A 14,854-nucleotide genomic window follows, 5' to 3' on the forward strand; every position below is an offset into this window, starting at 1 on the left:
ACAAAATCTATGTTGATTTTTTAACTTCAGCTTAACATTGCAGAAACGTATGTCTCCAAAGTGCCAATTCAGCCCACAATTGAAAAATCTATTGAGTGTGGAAAGTGTGTCAGATAGATAAAATCAACAATCCAACTATTGCACTGTTTGCAGTTAGTCCTTTTGTAGTTAGAACGTACTAACAATCTTGTCTTTCACCTAAATGTTAGCACACAGGGTGGGAGGTGGGATGGGAGCTTCTTTATAGATAGCTCTAAAAGGGGCAGAATTATCTGTGCTGTCTCTAAATCCTATCTGAATCCTAAAACTCACGTTTTGATTCATGCTCTTTAGGCCCTGTTTCTTCTGCCCTCTTTCTTAATTGTTTTGTAAAGTTCTCTCTCTTTTTTTGAATGACTGTAAGAGGTGTATTTCAAGAACCAGATATTTATGTGCTTCCTTATTCTGATCCCCAAAGTCATTCTGTTATAAGGTCATATACTGACCTTGTTCCTTGGCAATACTCCCAGTAGTATTTTATTTTACTGGAAGTTGGTAAGGTGTCCAGCACAGCTTAATTTTACTTGGATAATGGGTATCCTGGTAGAAATATCCACAGCTATAATAAACACCCACAGCCAGCTCTTGAGATGAATAACAGTTTTCCTTTAGCTCAGCAACTCTGAAAAAGGGTACTTGCACATACAATCTGATTGGTTGACATTTCTGTACTGAGACTTCTGTATTGTTCACCTCTTATTACATAAATGATAAATGTATTAAATCATCGCATGACAGTGGTAAGCAAATCATAAGCCAGGATCATCTTTTGTCTGTCACATTTATGCCTGTGATTTGTGCTTTTTTTTTTTTTTAAAGAAAGTCTGTTGGAGGTTTGTTTTTGGTTTTTACTAAAGAGTTAGATAATATTCTTTGCTCTTTCGTTAAATATGGGAAATATTATTTGTGTCCCAATATGTATGTTAAAAAAAGGACCAAGTAAGCATCTGTGAAAAATATCAACTGGCAGGTTGAGCTTGATCAGTCTAGAGAGAAAGCTAAGTGTTACCAAGGTTGGATTCACAAGTAAAATATGCAAATTGCAAGTAAAATAGCAAATTATGCAGTAAAACCACTTAAAAATGTCATTCTAGTAATATCCAGCAAAATGTATATGACATATATATATGTAGTGTATATGTAGTGACATATATATATATATATATGTAGTGTGACTCATACAGGTTACAGATAGCAGATGTTATGATATGTCTAAATAACTTTGAAAGATCTAGTTAGATATGGCCTTTAATTTTCATCTAATAACTGTCTACAAATGAACACTTGCTCACATTTTCTCTACCACATCATCATTAGGGCTCTACCAAATTCACGGCCATGGAAAACACATCACAGACTTTGAAATCAGGTCTCCCCCCGTGAAATCTGGTCTTTTGTGTGCTTTTACCCTCTACTATACAGATTTCATAGTGGAGACCAGCGTTTCTCAAATTGGGGGTCCTGACCCAAAAGGGAATTGCAGGGGGGGATCACAAGGTTATTTTAGGGATTGTCACTATATTGCCACCCTCACTTCTCCGCTGCCTTCAGAGCTGGGCAGCCGGAGAGTGTTGGCTGGGCCCCCAGCTCTGAAGGCAAGGCCCCCCAAGCAGCAGCACAGAAGTAAGGATGGCAATACCGTACCATGCCATTCTTACTTATATGCTGCTGCTGGTGGTGGCGCTGCCTTCAGAGTTGGGCTCCCAGTCAGCAGCTGCCGCTCTCCAGCTGCCCAGCTCTGAAGCCTCGCCGCCTCCAGCAGCAGCGCAGAAGGAAGGGTAGCAGTACCGCAACTCTCCCCACAACTCCTTTTTGGGTCAGGACTCCTGAAATTACACCACCATGAAATTTCAGATTTAAATAGCTGAAATCAGGAAATGTGTGATTTTTAAAATCCTATGACGGTGTAATTGACCAAAATGGACCGTGAATTTGGACCTAATCATCACCTATTGTTATTTGACTTTGGAATAGGCACTCTGAAAGAGTTTCTAATAAATGAGGTTGGTTCATGATAAAGTTGAGTATCCATAAATAGAGAAGTGTTTAAATAAATAACTTCATACATCTTTGGCTGTTTTTATTAAGAAGCTATACTATAAAATTTTATTTATGTTCGGTATCAGTTGGTGATGGAAATTTAAATAACTTTGTGCAATTTGGTATCACTTCCCAGGTGTACAAAATATTTATCTCTCTAACCCATGAATAACTGAAATGAATGCTGGCTGGCTTGTTATGACATTTTCTAACTGTATATAAAGAAAGCATCTCCACCTAAACACAAAAGTAATTGAATAAGACACACAACTAAAAAGCTTAGTAAAATTGTAATGTGTGCTACATTTTTTCCTTGCTAATCAATGTCAAACATTATGATCCACTTTAATTTATTTGTCTGGAAAGCTTCATATTATTATGATTTGTAAGACACCTGAATTTGTGAAGATATGGTTTAAAAGAGATTAGAGTATCTCTAAATGATTGCTGTTAAGAAGAAGTGGTTGTGTAAGGATAGTTTTGTATCAGCTGATTCCTAGGATCTGAATAAACATTGGAATTTTCTTTTAATGTATTTCTGGCTCATCCTTTTAAATAAATACCCTTTCTGATTATACAGGAGGTCCTGCATGTTGCAGGGGTGGAAATGCAGTTAACAGCTGCTGTTGCATTTTTGACTATTCTGCAAGAGGAGTCAGTGTCCATTCATACTTATTCCCACTCCTTCCTACACATCATTCTACAGAATCTGGAACACAGGGATGCAGGTCAGGATCATGATGCTATGCTGATACCTGATTGGTTCTTTGTGATTTATGTTTCCTTAGTGGCTGTGCAGTACTATTTAAAACAATACATGCAATCTATACCAATTTGTGAGTTTATTCATTGATGGTGGTTTTATGGAATGGCTTGCCGTATGTAAGGTTTTCTATATATTGACCTTCCTGTAGACTGTTATTTAGCTGATAGTTTCCTTCATTTTGAATAAAACAAATAAATACATTTCTGTTTGGTGCACGAAATCCTGAGGTCCTTAGTCCAAACTTCCAGTGACTTAATTGGAATCTGTGCCTGAGTAAGCACAAGTACGGACTACAGTGTTTTTCTTCATAATGTTGAGATTTTGGAGATTTTCTTTTATCTTCTTGAAAATTATTTTTTTAATACAGGAAAAATAAAAATGACTCGCAGCAAAAATAGAAAGTTTTACATAAGTAAATTAAAGAAAATAGTATGTTATTTCTAACTGGAGAAAACTGTCATCTTCAAACAGTTGTTCCAAAAACAAGTAATAGAATAATTCTCCCCTCCCCAAAATGCAAGCAAAACCTGCTTTTCTAATGAAATATATGCAAACAGATAGAAGTGTGTAACTATTTTTGAATGTTACTGTAATGTCATTTAGAAGTATAGCTCATTGAAGAGCTGAATGCACCAAATCAGAAGTTGTTTCATACAACTGACCTATAATATAACATATAGTCCGTTTGTGTCTAACAGGTGTCAGTAATGCGTGGCTAGAAACTCTTCTTGCTGTAATAGAAGCCTTGCCAAAAGAAACCATCAGACATGAGGTAATATTATTTTTTCCTGGAAACTTTAATGGAGAATAGATTAAAGAATAATGATCTGATTTTCAAAAGCTTGGAGTACCTGTAATTCCTATTTGCTTCAACAGGAGTAACGAGCGATCAGCACCTGTGAAAATCTGGCTATATGTAGAACATAGTGTAGTAAAGGACTGTGTTGGGGGTAGATGGGAGGTCATCTTAAAAGGCTTTTGTATACATCAACAAACAATGACTACAGTATTTTTAAATGAGATATCATCAATAAAGTGCATTCGAGGGTCTGTGTTTTCAATTTCGAAGATGATAGTAAACGTGGAAGAATGTTCTAACAAAAGAGTTTTTGTTTTAGTAACTTAAAATTCTGGATTGGCACTGAACCTAATTTTATGTTATAGGTGTAGTGGACTTGGGGGTTTAAGTTCCTCTCAGTGGGTCAAAGCCTGAGGTCTTTATTTGGAGGTCAACCTGCAAACACTGTGTATTTTGTGTCTACATTATGGGTTGGGGGTAGGGAAGAATTCTGTCACCTGCCCCTTAATTATCATTTGTGCTTTATAAAAACATTGTTAAAATGTGCTTGTAAATGAAATCCATTGTTGCTTTTAAAGGGTAAAAGGCTAACAATAACAAAATAAATTTATTTTGCTAGAACCAATGTTTCTGTAATGTAATTTTAAAAATGATCACTTCTGGAAAATGTCAACTTGCTCTCTGCTTTTTCCTTAAAATAGAGTAAAATGATAGGATGCCCCCATAACAATGTACCTTGTATATAATACAATTGCTGAGGCACTTTTAGGACAGCAGTTGGTTAAGACCACATGATATAAGGCTTTTCTTAATTATTTCATTTTTGTGTTGTGACACTTAGATTCTTCTCGTTTTATTTATTGTAATGGAAATTGGAGGACAGTCTTAAATTCAGAGCACTTTGGGAAAAGACTGTGTCTTGCTAAATATTTGGAAAGTGTCTGGCATGTTCTGGGTACTCCCATTGTTCAAATATTAAATAATAATATATGGTACCTACAAAACCTGTATGACTTGTTTCCTTATTAAGTGTTATGATGGGTAACACATTCTGTGTACTAATTCTAGCTTGTTCATCTGTTCACATTTTCACAGTAACCTCAGCAAATTTCTGTCAGTAAGATGATGGGAAGGGCTGCTTCTGCAGCACTGCTACTCTTTCCTGGCCTGTGTATTCTGCTGGGGTTGTGCATGAAAGGTTGGATGAAGAGCTGAGGTAGAGCAGGGGAGCTACCCTTCTTTGCAGCACCCTGCCCTACTCTGCACATGGGTTTCCATGGTGATTTCTCATCAGAAGATAATACAACTAGGCATATTATCTTCCTCTGGCTCCCTTTGACAGCTGATCCTCTGGGATTGTGGAGGAGATCCAGCAAATGGTAGCACATCTCCAGCAGAAGCAGCAGTCGGTCATGGTTGCACATGGAAATGGAATCCCTTCCCTATGGATCCCAGAGATATTCAAGGTTGGGAGGGTATATGGCCACCAGAGTTCACGTCAAAGGGGGTGTCCCTGGAGAAAAATTGGCAAGAAGAGCTTCATACTATTTCCTTTCCCCCCCTCCTCCTCTGGGTTTTTCCAAGTCAGGGGTCCTTTGTGTGAAAATTCCCCAAATAATATCTATAAATATGCTTATAGAATTTATTCTCTAAATAAAAACACAAGAAGATAGATGTAACGTTGCAAAGGTGTAATGGCTGTAAGTGTGATATGAATCATTAACTAGAATTTGGGCCAAGATACATTTGGTATATACTATAGTTGGCACTGAATATTAAAATGCAAGGTTCTTCGTAGTCTTAATGTGTGCATTATTATGATCGCAACCTAATTTTGTGGAAAAAGTAATTGTATTATGTACTTTTAGATTTGTATTATGTATTTCTAGATTTTTTTAACAACAGGAATACATTTGTTACTGTTTAAATGTTTCCTCCCATTTTTCCATATAGATCCTGAATCCACTTGTTTCCAAGGCGCAGCTTTCCCAAACACTTCAGTCTCGTTTAGTTAGCTGTAAAATATTGGGAAAATTAGCTAACAAGTTTGAAACTCATATGTGAGTAGTTTGTGTGTATGTGTTTCAGATTTAATGTTTATCACAATGTCTTTTCCAGTGGATAATATTACAAGAAGTAGATTTACATAATTTTCTCTATTGTACAAAAATTGAATGCTTTTGTTCTTACAGATCCATCCATCATAATACTAATTAGCTATAAGCGATGTTCATTAGGTAGGTCACAGTACTCAGCATGTTCAAACATTGCTGTTGTCATCAGCTTTCAACTTCCCTGTGTACATTCTTCCACCAGTCAAGAGGTTACCTTGGGAACACCATTTTTCATGTCATTTCTCCAGATTATTGTTCTGTATAGGAAAGTCTGCAGATCTAAACAATGGTTTTTCAGCCTGCTTGCAGCTTTTGGAGGCATAACCATGCCTGCCTATCAAAAACAACAGGAGAGCATCCCCACTCCTGATGAGCCTGCCAGTTTAATTCTGTCTCCTCACATGCAGTTAGACTCTTCCAAGCCTTCCTGGTGCATTTCATTAAAATCTATTTTAAAATCTCCAGTAAAGGAATTGTTAAACTTAAAACTCTCTTGTCTTTAAAGGCAAAATCTTGTTTCTAAATTTTGAGTTGTGTGGCCAGATTTCAGAATTCTTTGCTTGGGATTTTATTCTTGTCATAACTGCATGGGGGACACAGCAGCAGCCAACTGCTGTTGACCTGATCTCCTCCACCTCCAAGACTGAAAGTCAGTGATTTGGACAGCAATGTAGAACCTAGAAATACCTAACAGCAGTAAAAGCCCTAGAAGCTATCTGCCCCACAACATCCATTCTACCTTACTTACCTTCTACCATCAGTTTAATCAACCCTGTATTAAATAGGCCCTTTTCAGCTAGCCTTTCCTGTGCAGGCAACATTAATAACCCTGCCTCAGGACTGTCTAGATGAGACATTAGTGTCCTCAGCGCCTTCTCAGGGTCTTATCAGACTCCCAGAGTCTCAAGGCTCAAGAAAAGGGTTCCCTTGAGATTACCTTTCTGGGCCAAGTTTCAGTCCCCAGGTCCCTCTACAGGGATCCCCATCCCTAACAACTGAAAAGATGAGCTTCCAAAGAAAGCCACACTCCAGTGTAGGAAGGGACTCCCCTTTCCCTGGGTGATATTTAGACAAGTCCCAAAGGTCTCCTGCCAGAAACAAAACTGGTTTCCCAAGGTTTAAACACAGGGTTCCATTTGGTTTCTGTTGATGGGGAGCGTCTTTGTACATGTTTCTGTCTCTCTCTTCTGGCCCAAACCCCTCTCTGAAATGAGATGTTTTATATGGTAACATATATTTTAAATAGACATTTCTTCTTGACAGAAAAATTGAAGAATTATATCCTGGTCGCTCTAAAGTCTATTGTGTGCTACTCCAGCAGCTCAGAGCAAACATAAAGCTTGCTTAAGTGGCCGGCTTTAAGGGCCCATTTTTCCTTCAGAATGGCTGCAAAGAAACCAAGAATGCTCTTTCTCTAACACTTTTCCTTTTTAACATTTTCACAAAGTTTAGCTGCGTAATTCCCTCCAGCCTCTGCAGAGTTAACTTTTTCACTCTCTTTTCTCTTTGTAAATATGCCTGGGGGTGCCGTACATAGGACCTTCTCCCCCTTCACCTGCTGTAATGGCTGCTACCTGTTCAGAGGCAAAGCCCAATTTTTGTCTCAGACTCTTAATTAGTGATTCACAACTACTATGATTTGCAGGTGCTCTGCCCTGCTTCAAGGTTAATTTCTTTACCATACCTTGGAGCACATGATTCTCTCTTTCAATTTTCTCAGAGGCTTTAGCTTGGTCTGCCAGGAATCTTTCTCTCTTTTTGCATTCCTGGAGTGCCTCTTTCACTATTTTCAGCTGACTTTGGGTATTTGTAGCCAGCACCTTCCAATTGTCTGCTCCCTTTTCCGTTTGTGCCTTTTCCTCTTTACAAGAAGACAAGCGGAGGTAAGAATCCTTACATGCCTCCCACAACAACCAAATTGCTGCTGCATCTCTTTTGGCAGCACTAGAAGGTTTGTATATGAGGATATACTGAGCCAATCTATCCTCTAGGTCCGAAATAGTGCAGACATCAGCTAGGGCTTGTTTAGTCCAAGGACTGTGCCCACATTTTTGAAGGATGTTTAAAAGGTGTAATTTCTTTAAGAAAAGGTGAGGTTGGAGTTCCTTCTGACTGCATTCCTCCCTCTGGTACTGGCTTAAGATGTTTAAAAGAAAACAGGGTAACATGGAAATTAAATCTCTTTGTCACTCCTGGTATTACTTAGCAAGTGACACAGCCTAGATTCTGAAATCATAGTTTATCAAATTTCCTTGTCACACCTGGCACAGGTCAGCGAGTGACACAGCCTAGATTCTCTGAACCTGCTACTCCTTATTCCAGCGAGTAGCTTAGCCTGGCCCTTAGGCCTTCTTGCTGCCGCTGATACCTCAGTGAGCAATAGGACTTAGGTTTAGTAATCGTAGCTTAATCTATGCGTTTTTCCCCTGCTACCTTCCCAGAGGCCAGCAGGTCCCCTGCTACCTTCCCGGAGGCCAGCAACCTGTTTTTCCCTGCTACCTTCTTGGAGGCCAGCAGGTCTGGTTAACCTGTTTTTCCCTGCTACCTTCTTGGAGGCCAGCAGGTCTGGTTAACCTGTTCTTCCCTGCTACCTGTTCAGAGGCCAGCAGGTCTGGTTAACCTGTTTTTCCCTGCTACCTTCTCGGAGGCCAGCAGGTCTGGTTAACCTGATTGTTTTTAGTAATCTTAGGTTACTTTATACACTTTCCCCTGCTACCTTCCCGGAGGCCAGCAGGTCCTCTGCTACCCTCCTGGAGGCCAGCAGGTCCCCTGCTACGCTTCCAGAGGCCAGCAGGTCTGGTTAACCCAATAGAAATGCCTAGCTCAATAGAGCTGGCGGAGTGCACACCAATATTTACAATAACTGAGGCTTTTTACCAGTATTCCTCCTTTCGCAATTCTCCACCAAAATGTTATACCAATAAAATAAAAACCAGCAGGATCTTATTAAAGGGGAAAAGGCAAAATACCACATTTATTGTGAATACAGAAAGAATCATAGTAAGCAGTTAGTTATAGCTATAACATTCCATTCAGTCTCATATTTATTTACACATTCATTCATACACACACACACACAGGTTCTGCAAGGTTGTTATCATTGTTACCAGCCTTAGAGTTGCTCATGCCAAGCCACTGGCCAGGTGGCCTGGACATGAGGGAGCAGGGCCTCGTCAGATGCACATCTGATGCTCCTGGAAGTTGGTTTGCAGAATCAGACCCCCAAAGTTCTCACTTTCCAGAGTCCATTTTCATAGGAATTTCTTCCTATGTCAGTCTATGGGAATTGCTTCATCATGCTGTTGCTGAATCAATCAGCAGATGTCACATTCCTGACGGCTCCGTGCTGCCAGATGTTATCTTGTTCTTTGGTTCTCCCATTCTTGAGGCTGTTGGGTGGATTCCAGTCTTCCCTCCGGGGGTCCTCTCGTTATTTTCACTTGATGCCTTCTTCAGCCGATGGACACTGGCACCTCCCTGATCATTCAGTTATTATCCACACCAAGCAACCATCCACATACATCCTCTATCTCTATTTTAATCACAATTGTTAACAAAGCGAGATGAATACAACAAAAGGGCGGGGAGTCTCTGGGTGCTGTTTCTGTTGTTACAGAGTATTGCTTTGAGTCTCTTTTTGTGTGAGTAGTTGTTGTTACAAAGAATTGCTTTGAGAACAGACTTTGTCTTAGAATATACTAATACAATTAGCAGCTTGCAAGTTTCACACATAGAGGGAGAGAAACAGTACCAAAAACCAAGAGACCTCTTAATTAGTAATACCCTGGAATTTAAACTATGGGGAATCAAACTCATTTGTGATTTTAATACAGAACTTCTTTAATATGATCCAACAGAAAGACCAAGTAAAGCAGTTCATAACTCCAGCTGCAAGAAAAGAATTGGAGATCAGAATCCTTATGTGAAGGGGAGGAAAGCTCGTATGGTTCCAGATTGACCAAAAATTGTTATTACAAATTAATAACAGTTGACTTGGTATGGATGCTGAGTCAATCTGCAAATAATCAATTTGGAAGATTGGAGCCTTTGTAATGTATGCGTTTGTATAGTGCTATGAATATCTATGTTGCTGTTTTAAATAATAATTACAATATTCATGAATAGAGTCTAGATAGAGTTCGACTTAATATTGTCTCCTGGAATCTGACTTTGATAGTAACCTTTCCAAAGACTAAATGGAATTGTGCTATTTCATTTTCTTCCATTTCAAACATCCCTTCTTGGAAATACTTTCTTGACTAGAAGAGCTTGGATACTAGAAACCCTTGAGCAGGCCTCCTTTTTTAAATTTATTTTATTGTCTGTATTGTGATAGTATCCAAGGTCCCACTCAGGATTGATGCCCTGTTGTGTTAGATGCTGTGCAACCATAGGATGACTTGGACCTCACCTTGCATAAAGACAAGTTCATCTTCAAGATTTTCTTTCCAAAATGGGCTCAAGGTTTCCATATCAGCCTGGAGATTTCCTTTCCTTCTGTATTCTGAGAAGTTTTTCAAGATTCCTTAAATTCTATCTGGACTGAAATAAGGATTTTTTAATATATAAGTTCGGCTGTTTGAAACCTCCAAAGAAGGGTCAAAGAGCATCCAGGGCTATGTAGTCAGGTCTTGCAACAGAGGTCCAGTGTGCACTTATTCCTACTTCATTGGGGCCTATTCCACTTTAAGGAGTGAAAGAGATGGAAGACATAGCTGCACAAACCAGTTGTTCTGATATTTTGGAAATCCATTCCTTCCACTCTGCACTTGGTAGGGTCTTAGAATATCTTAAAGGCCATGTTTATTAGGACAAGTGGTTGGCAAATGGTTTCCCGCTCTACAGTTGGGTAACTGCTCAATAGTCCCTTCAGATTAGATTGATGGATCTGCAAAAACAAATTAAAAAAAAAGCAAAAAAAAAAAAAAAAGGCCGTTTATCTTACAGACTAAGCTGTGTTTCGCGCCCACAGTTGGGATAATGCTATCCTGTTGAGTCCATTCACTTTGTGTGGATTGTATTTTTTTAGGGCAGAGCTGTCTGTATGCTGTAGCATCTGTTAGAATATAATAGAGAACTGGCCAACAACAAAGTGTATAAATGCTGATTTGAAGGGTCCTGTTTGATTTACTGGATACTGGAACAGATCAGTCTAATGTCTTGATTAGTGGACTTAAGTTGCACCCTAATTTTTAATTTAAAAAAACAGCCATTTACATTAAAATTCCTATTTTGTTGTGTTTGCAAGCAGCTGATGATGATAAACATAACTGGGACTTTCATTTCAATTTATACAATGTATATGTATTCATACAACAGCTGTCCAAATATTGCACTGAAGTTGTATGTTATTAAGTATCTTTATTAAAAGTAACACAATACTTAAACAGTATTTTCAAAGGTTTGAAAATCCTTCAAATGAAATATTAACAAACTGCTGTGAATATGGATAATACTCTTCTGTGAAAATTCCATTTTGTATTTTAGTTTAGTTATAAAAATATGCTGTAAAGTTCTATACTATTTATAATTATAAGCTTCAGAATTGTCAGTTGTACTTTATCAACCTGCCCTACAACACCTGCTCTTAAAGGTTATAAATACTAAATGTTGCTGTATGAAGAGTACAAATTAAGATTACTGTGAACCATCTAGAATCAGATGTGTTCACTAAATGGAGTTTACAAATACTTAGTTCTTCATATTAATTTAAAATTTTCAATTTTTTAGCATTAAAAGGGAAATTCTTCCACTGGTAAAATCACTCTGCCAAGATGTAGAATATGAAGTTCGATCCTGCATGTGTCGGCAACTGGAACATATAGCTCAAGGAATAGGGTGAGTATAACTTGCAAAATTTACTACAAAATGTAAAATTTAGCTCTAAAGTATTTAGTAGTAATGTAAAAACTTTTAAAAATTTCAAATGTGTATCCTGGCATGTTAAATTATTTGATATTCAGGGCATATTGTAGTCTCTCAATTAATTGTCCACAGCTTTCACCCACTTATGCTTTATGTAATTCAGGAACGTATTTTTGTAACTACCATGTGGACAAAAAACATTTTTCTGAAAAGGGTCTGATTCAAAGCCCCTTGAAATCAATGGGAAGATTTAGCTGACATCAGTTGTTAAATGTGTAGGTATACAAAGATGGAAGACAATCTGGAAGGAGTCCATAGTTCTTTAAACTAATTGCCACTCTTTGCAAAAGGATGATAAACATGTTTTGATTACTTATAGTAAAAGTAAATTCTGTGGCAGCTGTTTATATAAGCTTGAAAGCCTCTTCATTTTTTTAAAGTTACAAATATAGCACTAGAGAAGCTCTGTTGAACTTATAGACAAGTTAAAATTTATAGTGTCTTGTCTTGATCATACAACATAGAAGGTACCACAGAATCAGGGCCAAAGAGGATACGTTTTTTACCCTCTGAAATTTCTATTATAAATGCAGATGTAGCTGTCTACCTCTCTGTTCTTGTCTAGGAGATATGAACAGTACATAACATTATGGGCTTGATGCACAAGTTACTGGGTGAGTTTCTCTGGCTTGTGTTATGCAGGGAAAGGTCAGGCTAGATGATCATAAATGGTCCCTTTTGGCATTAAAATTTATGAACAGCACTCAGGGAGGGGATGAAATTAAAGCCTAGCTTTGAAAGGTACTGTACAAATGCAGTTTGAGGTTTTTTGGAGTACCAACATGTGTGGGAATGATTCTTCTTTGTGTCTTTAACCCTTTGAAGGTGGGTGTGATGAACTGGGTTGTGTAACTACAAGCAGTTAGAGTAAAAGATTAGTAATGTGGTTAAATTAACACTATTTCAGTAAAACCATGCAGTGCAGGGACTGCTAGATTAATTTGCCAGTTACCTTTTATTTGAGATAGGAAATAAAATTAACTAGAAGTGCTTTGAATAGTTGCTGTGTAAGGGCTTTGTCCTGCAAACATTTAAGCACATGAGTAACTTTAGAAGACATTGAGCTTATTCAGATTACTCACTTGCTTAAGTGATCGGGTCCTGTGTTATCCCCTTACCTCCCTCCACCCCAAAAGACAGTTTAGCATAAGTAAGTAGTTACAATGTTTTATAGTAAAATAAATTTTGTTTTAATATATTGTATAGGACCAGCTTTCAAGCATTAATTGGTCACTTCATTTTTAAGTGGTTTCTTGCAACAAGCATTAATGCTTTATGCTTAACAATTTGTCCCAACTTGTATTTTACTATGACATTCTAGTTACCTTTTCCAGACCTGAAGAAGAGCTCTATGATGCTTGAAACTGGTTTCTTCCGCCAAAAAATTTGGTCCAGTAAAAGATATTACCTTACCCACTTTGTTTATCTCAATACAGAATGTAAATTTTTGAGATCATTTTTATTATAATCCACTCTGATTATGTTATATATCAATATATGTATAAGAGTAAAAATTGCATGGAAAATGTACGGATTGGTATCACACACATTGGTAGCTGCATCGTCTTTTGGAAATGACATGGTTTTATCACAGATTTATAAACAACTGATTCTTTTTTCTAGTTGCCATATTTGTTTTAATTCTCTGTCAGAAATTAAATATATCTTTAATGGTTCCAAAATGGAAATCCACAGAAACACATTTTGGAAATATCTGTTTCAGCTTTCTTCCCGTTCCCCATCCTTGTGATTTCATTTTCTCTCTTTCTCCCTGCCTTCCTGGGTCTTATTTGGAATGTATTTTTACCCCTCACTCCTGACCATATGTTCACTTATTTCCTTCTTAATCCATCCTCTCACCTGCCTGTTGATATTTCTTTCCTTTGGGATTCTGTCCGTTGTTTCCTGTAGTTTTCTCATTGAATTTCTTTAGCTCCATCAGCAGGTAGGATGCCATAATGATGCATTTGGTGTTGACAATAATGAATAAGTGACATACTCTATTGTAAAATATTATTTCCTTTGTGGGAGGGTAGATTATAAAATTTAATCTAATATCAGTAAAACTAACTCTGCTAATGACTTTTTTGTGGAGGCTAAAAGTGGCTCCTATAAAGTGACATAAAGGAGGTAGGAGGATATATGGAAGAGTGCAGAAGATTTATTTTCATTCTTTTCTTTTAAATCCAGGTTAGCTATAGTAGAACCTGATGATAAGGAGAGAAGGAAAATATAGAGCTTTACCTTATCTTCCCCCACAAAAAACGTTCAAGGCTAGTATGTTAACCAAGGAAATGAAGAAAAGTTCATCATCTTCTGGTCTCATTTTTAGCCCAAACAGGAACAAATACACTATAAATGAGAAAACTGAAATTTGCATAAAGTGATAGATTCTACACAAAGCCAATTGGCAAGAGATAACAGTGCCACTAGTGGCTAACAATCTCCACAAAGGCAGTTTAATGAAGAAGGAAAAAATTTCATAAATAATTATTAACTGTTGAACAGCTGTTTCTTTCTCTCTTCCCCCACCTCCTTTATTGCTTGTGTATCTGTATCCGTATGCTATGCTCTATGTCTCAGAGTATCTCTGCCTGGTCCCCTCTCCTGCTTTCTCCATGATTTAGACTACACTGTGAGCTCTCTAATGTAGCGGCAGTAAGCCAATGGGAGAGAGCTCTCCTGTTGGCTTAACTGCTCCAGCCCCTGCGAACGAGGATAGCTATGTTGGCAGGAGAAGATCTTCCGCTGACACAGTGCTGACTACACTAACTATGTTGATGTAACTTATGTCGCTCTGGGTGGTGGTTTATTCACACCCCTGAGCGACATAAATTATGTCGATATAAGATGTAGTGTAGACATGCCCTCAGTTATCATCATCTTTAATCTAACAGGATCTAGTTAAGGATGTATATATTTATGGAGGGTAAACTGTAGCAGTGATTTGTGTTGAGGATGGCTCAAGAAATAGTGGAATAAAGGCACTTCTAACAAGATATATCATTGCATTTATGTAAATACTTCAGCCATGCATGGCATCATTCCTTTTCTTTACCATTTACTGGTGCTCACTATTTCATAATCAAACAATTTCCCAGTAAAATATTAATGATTAGTGTGCAATTATCAGTTGAGAAGACAAATACTGAGATCCACTTGGTTTGTTGC

General features: G+C 37.8%; 1 protein-coding gene across 4 annotated transcripts in view; it reads left to right on the plus strand.

The window, feature by feature from the left end:
* The window catches only part of PPP4R4 (protein phosphatase 4 regulatory subunit 4), a 136,276-nt gene that overhangs the window by 56,390 nt on the left and 65,032 nt on the right, over positions 1-14,854 (plus strand). For all 4 annotated transcript variants that reach the window (XM_048852204.2, XM_048852207.2, XM_048852205.2 and 1 more), the window contains 4 exons: positions 2,660-2,807; positions 3,544-3,617; positions 5,598-5,704; positions 11,489-11,596. In XM_048852204.2, the coding sequence (XP_048708161.1) occupies positions 2,660-2,807; positions 3,544-3,617; positions 5,598-5,704; positions 11,489-11,596 (437 nt within the window). The remainder of the gene's footprint in view (positions 1-2,659; positions 2,808-3,543; positions 3,618-5,597; positions 5,705-11,488; positions 11,597-14,854) is intronic.

This window comes from Caretta caretta, chromosome 6, assembly GCF_965140235.1.
Source record: "Caretta caretta isolate rCarCar2 chromosome 6, rCarCar1.hap1, whole genome shotgun sequence".
Taxonomy (NCBI): Eukaryota; Metazoa; Chordata; order Testudines; family Cheloniidae; genus Caretta; species Caretta caretta.